This window comes from Dasypus novemcinctus, chromosome 9 (genome assembly GCF_030445035.2).
Source record: "Dasypus novemcinctus isolate mDasNov1 chromosome 9, mDasNov1.1.hap2, whole genome shotgun sequence".
Classification (NCBI taxonomy): domain Eukaryota; kingdom Metazoa; phylum Chordata; class Mammalia; order Cingulata; family Dasypodidae; genus Dasypus; species Dasypus novemcinctus.
The window spans coordinates 72,878,946-72,897,055 of record NC_080681.1 but is presented as its reverse complement, the minus strand read 5'-3'; the positions used below and the strand labels follow the sequence as shown (position 1 = coordinate 72,897,055).

General features: G+C 46.0%; 1 protein-coding gene and 1 long non-coding RNA gene across 2 annotated transcripts in view; one reads left to right on the top strand and one right to left on the bottom strand.

Annotated features, from left to right (window-relative positions):
• Positions 1-9,638: 9,638 nt before the first annotated feature.
• JUN (Jun proto-oncogene, AP-1 transcription factor subunit) lies at positions 9,639-12,404 on the bottom strand. Its single transcript, XM_004470671.5, has one exon. The coding sequence runs from the start codon at positions 11,429-11,431 to the stop codon at positions 10,421-10,423; it is 1,011 nt and encodes a 336-aa protein (XP_004470728.1). The 5' UTR covers positions 11,432-12,404; the 3' UTR covers positions 9,639-10,420.
• Positions 12,405-12,712: 308 nt separating this feature from the next.
• Positions 12,713-18,110, top strand: part of LOC105747311 (uncharacterized) — a 33,729-nt gene continuing 28,331 nt past the window's right edge. Inside the window, exon 1 of the long non-coding RNA XR_001119403.4 lies at positions 12,713-13,595. This is a non-coding gene — a long non-coding RNA (uncharacterized lncRNA). The remainder of the gene's footprint in view (positions 13,596-18,110) is intronic.

Below are 18,110 nucleotides of genomic sequence, written 5' to 3'. Positions count from 1 at the left end.
TTTTATGCAGTATTAAAAATATATGGGAAATGAATGTGGCTCAACCAATTGGGCTCTCATCTACCATATAGGAGGTCCAGGATTCAATGCCCAGGGCTTCCTGGTGAGGGCAAGCTGGCCCATGCGGAGAGCTGGTCCATGTGGAGTGCTGGCCCATGCAGGAATGTGGCCCCGTGCAGGAGTGCCACCCTGCATGGGAATGCCACCCCACGCGGGAAAGCCGCCCTGCGCAGGAAAGCCAACCTGTGCAGGAGTGCTGGCTGACACAGAGAGCTGGTGCAGCAAGATGATGCAAAAAGAGACATGGAAGAGAAAAAATAAGAAGATGTAGCAGGACAGGGAGCTGAGGTGGTGCAAGAGAGCAATCACCTCTCTTCCACTCCAGAAGGTCCCAGGTTCGGTTCCCGGAGCTGCCTAATGAGAATACAAGCAGACACAGAACACACAGCAAATGGACACAGAGAGCAAACAACAGGGGTTACTGGAGGGGGTGGTGATGGAGTAAATAAGAATAATTTTAAAAAAAGAAAACTGCTTTAAGAAAAAAAAAATCTCATTTAATACAATGCTCTTCAGTATTTTCCACCCAGAGAAGTATGTTCTTGATGATCTGTACCTCATTAAAAGAGATCAAAATGTGGAGCATCAATTCTGACCTGGTTTTTTGAAGGGCAGTAGATGCCCTTCTGTCCTCATCTGTAAAGTTTGATGACAATAACAACAATAATCACAAAATGGACTGTGATGTTTGTTTAACTCCCCAGCATCTACTTCCTTCTAGCTCCTGATTTTCCTTTGAAGATTTCCTCCCCCTCTCTCTGGCCATGTGGTTTGATTGGGCTTCCAAAAATTCTGGTTTCAGAGGTGGGCATGCTGACCTACACCTAGGTCAATCATCATTTCCCACCCCTCCCCTTGGCCACAGTGATTGGTTCAAGGATGGATATGGGACCCAATCAGACTAACGAAATAGACTTTTATGGGATGGCAGGGAGCTGATTCTAGGCAAGTGCTCTTTGCTCTAGACTTAAACCTGGGAGAATGTAAGGAACTGCTATAGTCATCTTACTGACTCATACAGACAAAAAACCAGGAGATACTGACTTTACCACATGGAGACTAAGGATGAATGAAGCTGACACTTTCCATAGCAAGCTGACAGATGGAGAGAAATCCAAGCCTCCTGATATTATTTGATCCTTGGATATAGCCAGGCCTAAAGTTTGATCTGCAGATGACTTTCCAATTATGTATTTCAAGAAAATTCCTTTTTTGCTTAACTAAGTATTCTGTCCCTCACAACCAGAGAATTCTGATCTAGTTATGATTTGCTAGGACTAGACTAAGTACTTTTACCTACATTAGCTTATTTAATCTCTACAACAATGCTAAGGGGTGGATATTATTAGCTCCACTTTGTAGCTAATGAAATTGAGACTTAAAGAGCTGAAATGTTGGGAAACACCTGTGGCTCAGTCGATTGGGCTCCTGTCCACCGTATGGAATGCCCTGGGTTCACATCCCAGGGCCTCCTTGTGAAGGCAAGCTGGCCCATGTCCACAGAAAGCTGATGGCCTGCGCCCCATGGAGAGCTGACGGTCCATGCCCCACAGAAAGCTGGTGCAGCAAGATGAAGCAACAAAGGGAGACAAGCAGACACAGAAGAACACATAGTGAATGGACACAGAGAGCAGACAGCAAGCAAGTTGCAAGGGGGGGGGGCGTTAATAAATAAATAAATAAAATAAATCTTAAAAGAAAAATAAAATAAAGAGGTGAAATGTTTTCCCATTCACAGACAGGAGATGTTGGAGTTGGGATTAAAATTCAGGACTTAGCCACTGAACAGTTTCTTGGGTATGGGAACGTGGTTGGAGAGTGGTAGCAGGTTCCATACTCAGACTTCCACGCCCTCTCAGGCACTTTACCATCCATTGCTGTCCCACCATTCCCTAACACTTCTATCCCTTCCTTTGTTTGGCTCCCTCTACTTCTTCTTCTCCACATACCCCTTTACCTCAAGACTCCACAGAGATAAATATTAGCCCCTCCACCCAGCAAGCTCAGGGAGCCCAGATTTAGTCGTTCCACTGCCCAAAGAAGGGGGCTGGATGAGGTGGTCCCTGCTTGCTCCTTCTGGCCACCTAGCTATGGAAATCACAGCCCTGCCCTGGATGCTGTTGATTCTTCTTCCTTTTCTGGCACAGACCTATTCTCACAGCCTTCTTTGATAGCACTCTGGACAACTCAGGCTGATAGGCACCCTGCTTGGATAAAGCATTACACTGCCTGGGCATTTGTGTGCAGCTGGCTGTGTTTGAAATCCTGCCTTTCTCTGACTTCACTTCCTGAATGTGCTGACAAGCGTCTGAGCCAAACCAAACAGGTCCACAATGCCATGCCTGCAGAGTATTCCCCTGTGAATGCAGCTGGGGAAACAAAACTTCTCTCCAGTCCGCAGAGAGGACCTGCCAGCCCTTATATGACCAAGAAGCAGGCCCCATGAGACCTCGTTGAATCTTAATGGGAAATGTTTTTATTTCAGCTAGGGTGGTGTGTGTGTGTGTGTGTGTGTGTGTGTGCAGGGGCGGGAGTTCCTGATCATTTAAGTTAACAAGTCTATGAGAAAAAATGCTAATTATTACTTGCCTGCTACATACCTGTGCTTTATACATATAAACAACTGTTCAAAGTAGCCATAGTTGGACTCATTTTACAAAGGAGGGAATTGAGGCTTAATGATATTAAGGGATTTGCTTTGTACTTCCCAGCTGTAAGCAGCAGAGCTGGGATTTATCCCAGGGACGCTTGACACCAAGATCAGTGCAGCTCCTCTACCTCATAATATGTTGGTTATGTTATGGTCAAAAGGGCAGAAAGGAACAGTGGACAGGGAGAGTTTCTAGTGTCTTGCTAGCTCTCTGAAGTTGTGCAAGTTAGTTTTTCTCTGAACCTCAGTTTCCTCATAAGCAAAATGGAGAGATGACAGTGCCTGAGTGGCAAGGAGGTTGTAAGGCTCAACTGAGATGTAACTTTATGTGGCAGTACTATTTAGGAGCAACGTCAGGTGTGGACAAAACAGCTCTTTGGAGTCAGAAAGACCTGGGTTCAGCACAGATTTCCACCACTTAGTCCATGAATGCAAACAAGGTCTGAAGCACCATTTCCTCGTTTATAAAATAGAACCCTAACATTTATCTCATAATTTCTAGCACAGTGCCTGCTACATAGTAGAAGGTTAGTAAAATGGTATCTCTTATGAATATTATACAGATGTCAGGAATTGCTGGTTCCTACTGGATCAGTTAGGATAGGCCAAGAAATGCTACAATAACAAGAAACCCTTAAATCTAAGTGTCTTTAAACAGTAAAGTTTAATTCTTACTTGTGCTAAATCCATTATAGGTATGCTGGGGGAGGGGATTGGGCTGTGACCTATCTCACTCTCATTTAGGGGCCCAGGTTGATGGACTCTCCATCTCTGTTTTTGCAATTGCCAAGGCAGGGAAAAGAGAAAATGTTGAACTTTTACTAACACTTAAGCTTTCACCTGGATATATGACACTACTGATGACATTTCATTGATTGACACAAGTCATAGGCCCTCATCCATCCTCAACATGGCATGGAAGTACAGCCTCACCTTGTGCTCAGGAAGAGAACTGAAAATATTTGATACAGAGCACAAAAGATTACTTTGCCAACCCCAAAACCATATTCCCTTTCCACTTCTCTTTTTGCAATCAGAACCCTGAATTTTGTCTATTTGTAAAATTTATTTTCAGGATTCACCCTCCCACCTTAGAAAAAGGTGGTTCCATGAGGTGAATCATGACTGCAGGCAAGTCATGGTGGTCTCATTCCCTTTGCCAGTAATGAATTTAGATTCAGGCATGTGACCTGCCTGTAGCCAATGGGACCCAAGGGTAAGTTTCCTGGAGAGGAGGGAGGAAGTTCTAGGAAAGGTTTCTCTTGTTAATAAAGATAGAAATATGGAAACAAACACCCTGAAGGCAATTATTGTATTTACCTATGATGCCAGGAACTGCTGCAGCCATCTTGAGTCCATACAGGGAGTTTCCTTGGTACACTGAGAACGGTAAAATGAAAAGATGGAAAGCACCTGGGCCACGATGATGTCACTGAGCCATTATATGACCCATCTCTGGGAATCCTTATTTAAATTGTATCTTCTATTACTGGCCCCTATCAGCATCCTAAGTGGTGGGCTGATCAACGATATAACAGCCCATCTGCCTCTCCCACTTCTTCCAAAATTTGAGATAAGGTCAGGCAAAGTTTCCCTCTAAGGAGGAACTGAGGAAGAACCAATATATCATGGAAGAGTCTAGCTATCAGAGGAAGCTGATGGACAGAACATCCTGAGGAGTTTTGGGAAATGACTAAATTCTGTCTAATGAGTATCTATAACCAAAGAAGGTAGCAACTTAATCAATGATTTGATAGCCCAATTGTCTGAGGCAATAATGAGGCAACCGTCAGGCAATGTTTTTTAGAGTGCATATGTGAAGGAAGTCTGGATAGTAAAGAATTGTCAGGGCTTCTCAGCACTATTCTGGTCCGTCCAGAGAGGGAGATTTTGAAGCAGGGCAAGGAAAGTTTATTAGACATCACTACAGCATGGATGAAATACCCCAGGAGACTATCTGATTACTTTTGCTCAGATGCTGTGCATATCAAAGAACCTTCTGATAACTAATTCAGTTCTCCAGGGTCCTTGGTATAGATGTAGGGGGTATGCTGGGTAAGGGATCCAAGGTTCCTAGGGTATCTGGTTCCTACAAGAATAGAGGAGAATGGTATGGTTTTTGAGGGCTGAGGACCTAATCTATATCCCCCCAGTTACTGGATGAGTGGCCTTGAAAAAAGCACTTAAAACCCACTGGCAATCTCCACTTCTGTTCTGGTAAAATACAGCTACTATGAGTACTTCAAGAGTACTCATGAAAAAAAGTGAAGATAACACGAGATATAAGAGGTGAAAGCACTTTGTCAACTATAAGAATATGAACTTGTGGGTACAAAATCTCACCACTTGTCACTCTCCCCTTTACCCACTCCACTGCAGGCATGCAGACCTTCTCTTAAATCCTAGGACACACTGAAGTCTTTCCCCAATGAGGGTCTTCCCTCATGCTGACCCTCTGCCTAGAATTCTCTACCCCTACTCTTCTGCTTTTCACCTGATGGACTCTCAGTCATCTCCTAAGTCTCAGCTCAAGTATTTCTACTGAAAGGTCTTCTTTGCCTCAAACCCAGTTTAAGCTGTTATTCTCTTTTCTAGTGCCCCTTTCTTCTCCATTGCACATGTCAAAATGTATAATCATACATTTATCTGTGTATTTCCTCATTTAATATTGCTCTTACTAGATTATAAACCTCATGAGGGCAGGAATCCTGTCAATTTTCTTTCAAAAGAAGGAATTCAATATTACTTGCTGGGTAAAATGAATGTTATATGAATACAAGGGGTTCTTAGTCAATTCCCCCAACATACATAAAAACTTTGGCCTCTTTGTTTTATACATCAAAGAGTTTGTATAGTTTGGGTCAATTGGTCCCACTGAGCTTAATCAATTCTGGGTGACTAAATAAAACCAGACTCAGGTCCTGCAAAGGTGAGCCCAATCTGGCATGGTGCTGAAACAACCGAGCACTGTCATCTTGGGAGGCCTGGCTTAGGCGGAGCAGTCCTCTTTCTTTGACATCTGTTTATTTGAGCAGGAGGGCTCTGGGCCATTTTGTAAGCCAGCTTTCCTTCAGGATGCCAAAGTGACACAGGGGAGAGGAAAACTTGAGTATGGGACAAGTAGTGTAGGTGAAAAGTGAATTTCCCAATATCATACTTCAAGCCTAACATGTCGGAAATTTGCAGAAGAAATGTGGAATAGAAGTAGTTTGGACAAAGCTATCTTCTTCCATTTCTCTTCCAACTCTGGGATTACTATAAATGCCACAGGCATTCTAAACTAAACTAAACACTCTGGTCTTAAACCCCTTACCCAGTCTCTTCCCCATTAGTCCATCATCCAAAAGGCTGCCAAAGTGACTCTTTCTTCAGTTTAGAGCTTTCTGCTCTGCTTCAAATCCTTCTATCATTCTCCATCACCTGCAGGATAATAACCAAGCTCTTAGCATGGGTTCCTTTACAACCTGACCTTTATTAAACTTTCCTGCTTCATCTCCCTTCACTTTTCCTCTCATGCCTTAATTCCCAGTCACTCCCCTTTTCTTACAGTGTATATGTGCAGCATAGAATAGTTGCTGCTTCATCTCTACACTCCTTCCCACCAGAGTGTGAGTTCCCTGAGAACAGGAATTGTATCTTGCTTATCACCGAGTTCCTATGGACTAGTTTAGGACCTCAAAAAGACTCAGGCCCAGTGGAATGCCCATCTTTGGGGTATCCAAGGGAAGCCTCTAGCAAAACTAAGGACTAGGGATATTTTCACCTTCTGGGGCATCCCTAACTTCTAACCCTCTTACCCATTTCCATGAGCTTTTATTTGATCCATGTAGTGGTGGCTGGTGGAGGCAGGGGGGAGAGCAGACTAGATGGCATTGTCTTTTTCCTTGGTCCATCTGATGCACAGCTTCTCTAACAATAAAAGAACACAGAGAATAGATGGATTAGTCTATGATCAGATGAATATTGGGTACCGACTTTGGACCCTTGAAATACATCTAACTTACAAACAGAAATTCCCCTATGCCACTACAAATTAAGTTGGTTGTTTTTAATAAAGTCACATCTGGAACTATTTTTTTGTGCCTGCTAATGATACATGTATTATCCTTCCTTCTCCATCTCCTTCCTCCAAGCCTATTATTTCAGGCAGACCAGTTTTATACAAGAAGATGCCTCCTTGCATAGTGGAGAAGAAAAGGGATGCGCTGTGTGGCTAGAAGTATGAATGTGCTAACAGCTTAATTATTTTAAGGGCACGCACTGATAAAAAGGCTTTAGAGCTTGATAATTGGCCAACTTTGACTTCTTGGGGAAGTCTGATCCATCTAGGGTTGTGCACTTGGAAATGGATTTCACTGGGGAAAAAAACTAAGACCTGAAATGATTGGGGCAGAGGGTTTAAGATCAATTGTTTATTAAACATTTATTTTTATGAATACTGACTGTACCAGGCATTGCACTAGTAGTGTGGGCATAGCAAATGAGGATAAGGCTCTGACCAGGAGACAAAGAAATTCACAATGATAATACAATTTGGTAAGGTATATCATAGATGTTTTGACAAAATGTTACGGATGCTCAGTGGGGAATTATTCATTCCACAGAGAGAGTTAGCAAGGAAGGATTCACAGAGAAGGTGACACTAGTGTCGAGACTTGAAAAATGGGTAGGGTTCATCAGTTTACCCAGAAGGAATGTATTCTAAGTAGAGGAATGAGCACAACCGAAAGCATGGAGTTGATAGGGCATGGGATTCAGAATGCAGAGATAGATATGTTTCTGATGGTGGGTGTGTAGCCATTCAATTCAGGGTGTATTAACCTTTGTTGAATCATAAAAATCTGTGAGAACCAGATAAAAGCCATTGATCTCTCTCTCTAAGAAGTCGTACACATGCACACATACTTACATACAATTTTGTAGGTAATTTCATTGAATTCATGAACCCTCTTCCCCAATGGACATGCAAGTTAAGCATCCCTGATCAAATTATTTATTTAATATATTTAAAAGAGGTGAAATGAAGAGAGGATTAGTGATTTTATGTGCCACTAGCTTCAACCTCTTCAACTATTAGTGTTACCAGAAGCGTAAGTCATTCTATGTCTATAATAATATTAACCTTTGAGTGCCTACAAGTAATTAGCAGATTTTCCATCTCAAGAGTTTATAGGAAACCATTGGTTAACTTCCTCTACCACAATTTTTTTTCCCACCAATTTTGGTTAGGATGATTAGAATTTCAGGGATATGCATTTGGAATGACAGTTGAAACAACTAAGTTTGGGGATAGGGCCAAGTTTCAGAACTGAAAAAAAAAAAAGAAAGAAAAGAAAAACCTGGAGTCTAAAGCCAACTGGGGAGTGGTGCGGTTTCTCTGTGCTGCAGTGTTGTCTGGGCCTAGTCTACCTTTGCAGGTAATTAATTCCCCAGCCTGCTTATTTTTTCTAGTTGGCTCTTGTTTAGCTTCCATAGAGCCCCGCCCCAAAGTGCTTTATTGTCCCTCTGCTTACTATTCCTACATATGGTCAAAATCAACTCACCTTCTGGGTTGCTGACATCGGCAAATTCACTGCTTGGCGAACTGGGCTCTGCTCCCAGTAACCCTATGTTAAAGAAGTGTTATTACAATGGTGTGTATCTAATAGGCAAAAACCCTAGCCAATCCCTTCCACTTCTAGATATACTCCTCATGAGAAACTCTCTATTTGGATTTGCAGCCACAGGCAGAATATTAGACCTGTTGGGTACTACAGCACTGCTAATGAGCAAACAGCTCTGCCTCAATTAGTAGTTTATGAAATATTCCTGAATATCAAATTGCTTTTGCTGCTTGATAATCACACTTGCTCTTGGGATGAAAAGCAACCAAGGAAAATTGTTCCCTTGTTGAGTACTGCCTTGTTGATCTCCTAAGTTGTATGTGTAGACAGAACTCAAGTTTGCCATTTCCCCGGAGCTGGAGTTTGCTTTACACGTGGAATCGTTGTATTGGTGTTCAAGATCTCTTGCTAATCGTTTCCATAGCATCTAGAGTACTATCTTTTGAGACCGATTCTATAATACTTATTAAACAAAGTCCATTATTTTAGAAACAAATTAAGAAATAAAGTGTGGAAGGATCCCAAAATGGTAAACTGCTATGCCAGTAATTTTCTTAGGAGTGTTTATTTCAGGCAGACAGAGATGAAGATAGATATACAGGTAGATAAACATTTTCTTCTGCAGTATTATGACTTAAAGAATTAATGAAATTGGAAGGATGTTTTATCCAGGTAAACAGTGATTGCAACTTCTGGTTTTGATTCTTCCTAGTTTGCTTCTTAATGATAAAAAAAACTTCAGAGTGCAGTAACGTTAACCCCAGCAAGTGAAAAGAAAAGCTTCAGTAGATAAGCTTGGGGAGGAAAAGTAGTAAAGGGAACGGAAGTCAGGATCTGTTATAGATATTTGAATATATTTATTGTGACAAGAATGCTGTTATAAATATTCATAAGTAAAGACCATCTTTTTAATCTAGGATTTGCTAAAGTGAAGATTCCAAATTGGAAGACTACATCTTTTGTATAATGTCACCAGTTCCTACTTTAAGCATCTACTGTTAAATTTCTACTAAGTGGTTGCAGCACATGCCATTGGATACAATCCCAAACTTTAAAGTGTTTGACTCGGGCTGCCCCTCTCCACCACAACCCCCTTCTTCCAGCCCCCTGAAAGACCACACTATCCTTTGGTAAACAATCCCATATAGATAGTTGGGGAGAGAGAAGAATATACCTTGATGATAGCATCAGCTACACTTCTAAAGTCCAATACAGAACCATTTTTACTGCTTGATAGTAAGAAGCCCTGAGAGATTTTGACACTCTTAACTCTTTCAACTCCACCCATCCTTAATCTACAGATAATGTAAAAAAGAGGTGGAGGATAGTTTTTCAATATTTTATTGTATTTTCTTAAATATCCTTTCTGGAATTTTCAGAAACAAAACATAAAAAAATTATATATTTTATTACAAATGGTAAACTCAGAGTGCTCCAAATCTCTTATTTACAAACAACACTGGGCAGGACACCCAAACAAACAAACATGAAATAACTTACAAATGCATGAAGCTGTTTATTGACAGTAATCAGCTTTCATCAAATTAAAAAATATATATATATATGTACATACACAGTTAAGGAAGGCAGGCCAGAAAGAGTTCATCTGTAGGCTCAGCCTCCATCTCACAAACCACCCTCCCTCCTCCCCTCCCACCCCTTCCCTCCCACCCCCCCCCCCTTTGTGTTCTTACGGAGTACTACAGAAGCAATCTACAGTCTCTATTGCAGTTTGTAATCCCTCCCCCACCCCACCCCCCTTTTAATACTGAATGAGATAGAATGTTAGGTCCATGCAGTTCTTGGTCAATGTTAAAGAAAAGTTTAACGTTCCGTTCGTGCAGGAACAGCCCGTCCGCAAAGTCGGGCACCCGCAGGTGGCCGCTCCCTGGCTCCACACCAAGGGAGGGCGCGCCAAGTCCTTCCCACTCGTGCACACTGGGGGCGCCGTCAGGACGCAACCCAGTCCAACTTGGATAGCCTTGGCTTTAGTCCTCGGACACTTCTTTTCTCTCTCTCTCTCTCTCGCAACTTGTCAAGTTCTCAAGTTCGTCTCTCCGTGTCATTTTTTTTTCTCCGTTTCCCCTCAACCCCCAACAGTCTCTCCTCAAAACGTTTGCAACTGCTGCGTTAGCATAAGTTGGCACCCACTGTTAACGTGGTTCATGACTTTCTGTTTAAGCTGTGCCACCTGTTCCCTGAGCATGTTGGCCGTGGACGCCAGCTCCGAGTTCTGCGCTTTCAAGGTTTTCACTTTTTCCTCCAGCCGGGCGATCCTCTCCAACTTCCTTTTCCGGCACTTGGAGGCAGCGATACGGTTCCTCATGCGCTTCCTCTCCGCCTTGATCCGCTCCTGTGACTCCATGTCGATGGGAGACAGGGGCGGCGTCTCCCCGGGCATCTCGGGGACCGTCTGCGGCTCCTCCTTCAGGGCCTGCAGCCGCGGGTGCGGCACGGGGATCTGCTGGGGCAGGTGGTGTGGCGGCTGCGGCTGCGGCTGCGGCTGCTGCTGCTGGGGCTGCGCGGGAAAGGACAGGCCGCCCGCGCCGTAGGAGGGCGCCCCGCCGCCGCTGCTCAGCGCGCCGGGGTTGAAGTTACTGAGGTTGGCGTAGACCGGCGGCTCGCTGTGCAGGTTGGCGCTGAAGCCGCCGCTGCCACTGCTGCCCGCCACGGAGGCCACGGCCGGGGCCACTAGGCCCGCCCCGCTGACCGGCTGCGCCGCGGACGTGACGCTGGGCAGCGTGTTTTGGCTGTGCAATTCAGCCAGGGCGCGCACAAAGCCCTCGGCGAAGCCCTCCTGCTCGTCCGTCACGTTCTTGGGGCACAGGAACTGGGTGGGGGTCGGCGTGGTGGTGATGTGCCCGTTGCTGGACTGGATTATCAGACGCTCCAGTTCGGGCGACGCCAGTTTGAGCAGCCCCACGTCGGGCGAGGTGAGAAGGTCTGAGTTTTTGGCGCGCAGGTGCGGCTTTAGGCTGCCCAGCGGATCCGCCAGGTTCAGGGTCATGGTCTGTTTGAGGATCTTGGGGTTGCTATAGCCGTAGGCGCCGCTCTCAGACTGGAGGAACGAGGCGTTGAGGGCATCGTCGTAGAAGGTCGTTTCCATCTTTGCAGTCATAGAACAGTCCGTCACTTCACGTGGGGTTAGCCTGGGCTGCGCGCAGAAGTTTCCGGACCGCAACAGCGCGCGGACAAGCGGGAGACACCCGCGCCTCCCCGCGCCTTTGGCAAAGAAAGTTTCTCTTAAGAGCGCGCGCACCCGCCGGCTGTGCTCTCCTCGGCGCCCGCCTCACCCGCTCGCTCCAGGGAACGCAGGGTTAAGATGCCGCCAGAACTCTTACTTGTCCGCACGCGCGCGCTGCTCCACTTTGAAAAGTCGCGGTCACTCACTGAGTACTCGGCTGGCGCAAAGGTTCCTCGGAGCCTGCGGACCAACTCTGTTGCCGGGGACAGCGGCTCTCCCGGCGGCGCCGGTCACTTCGGAACCCGCAGTGGCAGGCCGGCGACGGGTCTCGGCCGCCCCGACTCCGACGACTGTCCCCTCCTCCGCTGCAAGGGGGAGGGGGCCACCCGGCAGCCGCGGCTCGCGCTCGCCCAAGTTCAGCAACCGGTGCGAGCGAGGCGGGGCGCACGTCCCTCCTCTCGGTCCTCTCTCCGCCGCCGCCTTCTTTACCGCCGCCGCGGCAGCTTAAGGCACAGGAAAGGTTTGCAAAAGTTCGCTCCGGGACCCGGGACCACTTGTCCTCTGTCCTCCCGGCCAGGAAAGTTCTGTGCCTCTGAGCCGTTCGCTGGACTTCCCCCGGCGGGTGAGTGGGCAGTCGTCGCTCTCCGCGGCTGTCAGTGCCCGGTAGCGGGGCACTCCTCCCGCGGCCGGCTGGAGAAGGGGCTCTCCGGGCGCTGCTCCCCAAACCACCAGCCCGGAGCCACAGGCCCTAGCTCTGGGCAGTTAGTGAGAAAATAGGAAAGAAAGATTTGCAGGTCGGACTCCACTGCCGTTCTGTCTTTCTCCCTGAGTCCGTGCACCTCGACTCCCGCCTCGCCGCTTCAGCCACACTCAGTGCAACTCTGAGTCCTTATCCAGCTCGGAGCTCAACACTTATCTGCTACCAGTCAACCCCTAAAAATAGCCCATGATGTCACCCCAAGGCCTTCCCATTGGCTTGCGTCGCTCTCAGGGGGGCGGGCCCGCCCGTCGCTATGGAGACCCCACCCTAGAAGATTCTTCTCTGGACCCGCGGAGGCTCATGGGATGAGGTAATGCTCCGCTGCCCTCCTACAGTTGGGCCCTTCTTTCTCCTCCTCTCCCCTTCCCCCTCCCGCGCGATCTCGCCTCTCTTCCCCCTCCACTCTCCGGCGCGTCTCTCCCGGCCCGCCCGGTGCATTGTGGGCTGACGTCTTGGGGTTTGACTGTCCTGTGACGGTGGCCGCGGCGACCTGGAGGACTGGAGCTGACGCTCGCAACTTCAGACAGAGGCGGGCTCAAATTCAGGGCTTACGACCGGGATGCAAGGGATACGGAGACCCGGAAGGCTGGGGAACCGGGCCAGTTGTCTGGGCCGAGAACGTGGGGGCGGTAGTATTTCTCCCCTTTGTGGGGATCGAAGTCACCCACGGGCATTTCTCCACAGCGCGGGACCCGGAGGCTGAGAGCTCGGATTTGTACCCCCCCCCCCCCCCCCCCCCCGCGCGCTTCCGGGGAGCCGGAGCGCCGCCCTTAGGTAGTTCTCTTAAGCCTCCTGTGGGGGCGAGTGAAAGTGCGCTTACGGTTAGGGGCGGTGTCGGGGAGTGGACCCCCCACAGTGAGAACGCTTCGAGTTTATTTCTTGGTCAAGTTCGGGAGCAACCGTTGGAGCCGCTATCTGGCTGTGCCTAGAGCCGAGTGATTTGCATTGCTCGAAACCCGGCACTCCGCTAAGTCCCCGCTGCGCCCCATTTCATTCTCCCGCACCATGAGGGAGAGGGTGCGGGGGGGGGTTGCAGTTTTGCCTTGGTGGGAAGGTTTTTATGTGAGGTAGTAGGAGCGAACTCAGCGTCCAATTGGGAATGAGCGTTTATTTAGAGACTCCGAAACTCGGGAACCCCGGGATCGCCTCCTCCACCCCACCCCCCACCCCATACACCACTCCCGCCCTGATTTGCTTCCGGGAAGACAAGTCCCGAGAACAGCAGACACGCCAAAAGTCACGCAGCGAATTAGGGGTAGAATCAGGATTTAAAATCTCTGCTGCTCGCCGGGTGATGGGCCCATGTCCTGTGCAGCCTCTAGGAAGCGCTAGACACATGTAAGTGGTTCTTCGGTGGTTATTTTATCCCCACCCCCATCTCTCCCGCCCCCCCACCTTTTCGAGACAAAAGTGAGTGGTGGAAAGACTATCGAAATCGGGAATCGTGGGTTCTCTCTTGGCTCAGGGCTGCTATAGTGTGAAGTGTGCAAATCACTCAACTCCGTGTTTTAGACCCCTCATTTGCAGGTTGGACCTGTGAGATCTCCCTTACTGGACTGCCAGGAATTACTGTGGTATCATCGCCTCCAGGCCTAGGGAGATGGTCTCCAGATAGCCCCCTTCCTGGGAGTTTCCCAGAGCCTTGGAGGAGGAGGATGGGCTGCTAGGATACAAGAGTTTGATTTGGCAGGACCAGGTCCGTTTTCCTGTGAGGAACAGTAAGGGGAGGAGGTGAGGGAGGAAAAGTTTAGAAGTCATTTCTTTCCCAGGCTTTCTGTCGAGGACTGGGGCTTGAAAGGGAACCCGAGCAGTTTAAGTTCCTAGGTTCTAATGCTGGCTTTTCTCCCCTGAAATTTGGGGGAATTCAGCCTTGAGTTCATAGTCCCTTGACCTTAAGGTATTTGTAGCTTTGAGAATTTGGAATCAACAGTAAAACAGCAGCTGGTGTGGTGTCAGTGGGAAATATGCCAACTTTTCCTCACACTGGGCACTCACTTCTCAGTCACTCATGCCACTGAGGATAACTGAGTGGCTGCTGTGAGTCAGGCACTGAGCACAGGGAGGTGGGTAGGATAGTGTGACAAGATCTGGTTCCTTCCCTCAAGGAAGCTCATCCTCTATTGTTGCCCTGAACAAATTTCTGTTGTCATCAGGGAACTGGTGTTCTTGATAATTATTTTTACCATAACAGTAGTAAAAATAATTTTCATATATTTAACACTTACCATTTTCCAGACATTCTCCTAAGCAATGCAAACTTTTCTCCTTACAACCATCTTGAGATGCATATATTATCTGACTTAACTTATGAGGAAGTAGGTCCAGAGAGGTTAAATATCTTACTAAGGTCATACAGGCAGCTGGAAACTGACATTCCCTATTATCTTCTTGGCTCTGGTAAACTTTCTTGTGAAGTATTGGTTGTCTGCAGAGGAAATGGAGCTTGTGGGATAGGAAAAACTGTCTTGCCTGATCCACTGATTGTAAGTCCTGAGAGAGACTCCTTTCAGCGCTCCCATATTTAGAAACTCCAAAACTTAGGACTTTAGCTATATATTTTTTTGCCTAAGGGTTCTGTATGTTCCTCCCTGCCTTATGTGGTTTAGTAGGCTGATTTTCTTCTTATGTTGAGAAATAGCATATTTCATCCAAAAAATAACAAATCTGTTCATGTTAACGCCCCTGCTTCATTGCCTTCTCCTTATGTAAAGGAGAGTTCTGACTCCTTTGCTGTGGAGAAGGGGCCCTTTGCAATCTAGTGTTCTTGCTCTCTCCTGGCTCATCTTTCACTTCTAGTATCATTCAGGAAAGGATGGGTTATGCTACCATAACAAGCAACCTTAACATCTCAGTGAAGTAACACAATGAATGTTTATTTTTTTGCTCATGCTACATGTCCAGTGTGGGTCTTCAGGGGAGCTCTCCTCCCTGTAGTCACTCAAGGGTTCAGGCTGAAGAAGGTTTCATCATGACACATGCTTCTTACAACTGTCTTGGTTTCTTGGCTGGGGGAAAAGTTTTGGCCTATCAGTCACTAGCTTTCAGAGCATCCACCCAGAAGGGACACATCTTTTCTCATATATCATTGGTCAAAGCAAGTCACATGTTCATACCTAACTTTAAATCTGTTTAATTCTGCCTGCTGTCTTGAAGGGAGAGAGCCAGGAATATTTGGGGGAACAATACTGATAGACTATAACATTACCCCATTCTGTTCACAAAATGTTTGGCTCAACCTCTTTTTGCAGGCAAAACTCCTTCACTCTTCCTTAAGGGAGACAAACCTAAAGACCCACCCAGTCTCAGCATCCAGCTCACTGTCCAGGATTTCTGGGTGCTGGTAGTAGAGTTTTCATCAGATCCAGATGTGACTCATCTTCATCTAAAAGCAAGATATCTACCTACCCTCAAAATGTTAATGATGGGACAGAGACAATATAACTGCAGTGAGCACTCCCACTTAGAAAAGGAAGAAATGAGAGACCACCACAGACACTGGTCCACTGAGCAGACCTCTGGAGGACATCCCTGTCCAACTCTGATTAGACCCTGATAATGCTCTGAATGTAGCTGCCCTGTCCACTGTTTTCCATGACCTCTGGCTTTGCCCTTTGATAGAGTCTTCCTTTCTACATCTAAAGCAGGCATTGGGAAATAGGCTTTTAAATAAGCTTGTAACAATGTCGGGGATAAGTGTGTAGTAAATCTTGAGTCCAGTCTCTCTCTCCCTTTTTTTTTTTAAGATTAATTTATCCCCCCCCCCCATTGTTTTTGCTTTCTGTGCAAAACATAGCCCAGGTCATGTGAACCTTATAGACCAAGTAAAGATTTGGGGTTTTATCCTAAATCCATTAGGATCCCCTTAAGGAGGTTTCAAGAGGGGAATCTGATGTGTTCCAACTTATTTGTATTAAAACAAGGTATGGTTGCTATTGGGCTATTAAAACACCACCTTAATTCCACCATGGAAAGGACTATAGAAAAAAAAATCGGTCAATAAGCATTTATTGAGTACCTTTTTTTCCTTCCATGTGTACCAGGCACCATATTAAATAGAGGAGATTCTCTATTTTTACCATTACAGTAGTAATGGTACTATTGTTGTCTGCTTTCTGTGTCCATTCATTGTGTATTCTTCTATGTCTGCTTGACCTGTGTCATTCACTGTATGTTCTTCTGTGTCTGCTTGTCTTCTCTTTTAAGTGGCACCCGGAACTGATCCTGGGACATTCCAGAATGAGAGAGAGGCATTCAGTCTCCTACCTCAGCTCCCTGGTCTGCTGCATCTCTTATTTTCTCTGTGTCTCTTTTTGTTGCATCATCTTGCTGTGCCAGCTTTCTACGCAGGCCAGCAGCTTACTTGAGCAAGCTGTCTGCTCAGGCCTGCTCACTGCATGGGCCAGCTTGCCTTTACCAGGAGGTCTGGGGAATGGAACCCTGGGCCTCCTATATGGTAGATGGGAGCCCAACACTTGAGCCACATCTGCTTCCTGAGTCCAATCTCTTTTAATCCAGGCTGATGTTCTTTTGGCTATGCAACTCTCAAAAATGTATTATGCTTTTTTTTTTTTTTTTTTTGGTAGATGCTTCTTATCTATTTGATTCTAGGTGTTCCATGTGCAAATAGAAAGCCACATTTCTTTTCTAGACATATTTCTAGATTCTGTGGTTTGCCATATTTTTTAGTTTTCTTTCTCTCATTCCTCCACCTTTACTCCCACCCCCCTCCCTGATTTTGAATGTGTTAGGCTTATTGAGCTTTGTTGGGAGAGTCATCATTGCCTCCCTTTTCCAGACCCATTTTGTCCAATTGAAAGCATATGTTGCATAACATCTTAATTTATCCAGAGGTGTTCATAATAGATTTGAAGGCCATACCCTTGACTTGATCCTTACTTCAAGACCTTGCTTTAGTAAGCTCTTACTTGCTGGAAACTATTTCACTATTTAGAATTGAGAAACAATTGCCTCTTCTACCTCAACAAATCTCTGAATTTATAGATTGTCTTTACTCCCTTTTACTCTTGCCTGAAAACTGTTCAGATAATTTCTGAACTCATCTCATTTTTCGAATAACTTTCTAGAAGAACCAACAGCAACCAACTGACTCTTAAGATTCTGGTTTATGACCTCGTGCCTTATTTAATTAGATTCATGATCTGCCTTCTAAGTTGTCACTGCATTACATTTGTCAAATGGATCATCATCCTTTCAGCCTCCAATAACAACGTTCTTAATGACTTCCCTGTACACAAATGTTTAGTTTTATTGTTCCTGTGCTCATTGTTGTTACTGTATTTCCCCATGTCTGGGTACCTGTTTTTATGTCAGTCTGAATAGGCTAGGTTATACTGTCATAACAAAATCTTAAAATCTTAGTAGCTTTACATAAAAACTTTATTACTTGCTCATAGTAAATGGTCAAGGCTAGAGGGGCTCTGCTGAATGTACCTACTCAGAGACCTAGTCTGGAAGAGGTTTCATCTCGACACATGCTTCCATAATCATCCCAGTCACCTTGGCAGGGGAAAGAAAGCATGGTGAATTTATATTGACTTTAAAATTTTCCTCCCCAAAGTGACCCACATTACTTCTGTTTACATATTATTGGCCAAAGCTAGTCACATGCCTAAATTAAAGGATACAGGAAAGTGCAGTCCTATTATATGCCTAGAAGACTGAGAGCTGGAAATGTACACCTCTGTATAGGCTAGGTTACACTGTGGTACCACTCCAAAAACCTTGCTGGACTATGACCACAGAGGTTACTTCTCACTCATACTGTATGTCTAGGATGGGTTGGCTGTGACTCTGCTTCATACACATCATCTCTACTCCAGGACTCAACTAATC

Bases quoted from the DNA above. Each gene is read 5' to 3' on its own strand.
- JUN (XM_004470671.5), bottom strand. From the start codon at position 11,431: ATGACTGCAAAGATGGAAACGACCTTCTACGACGATGCCCTCAACGCC.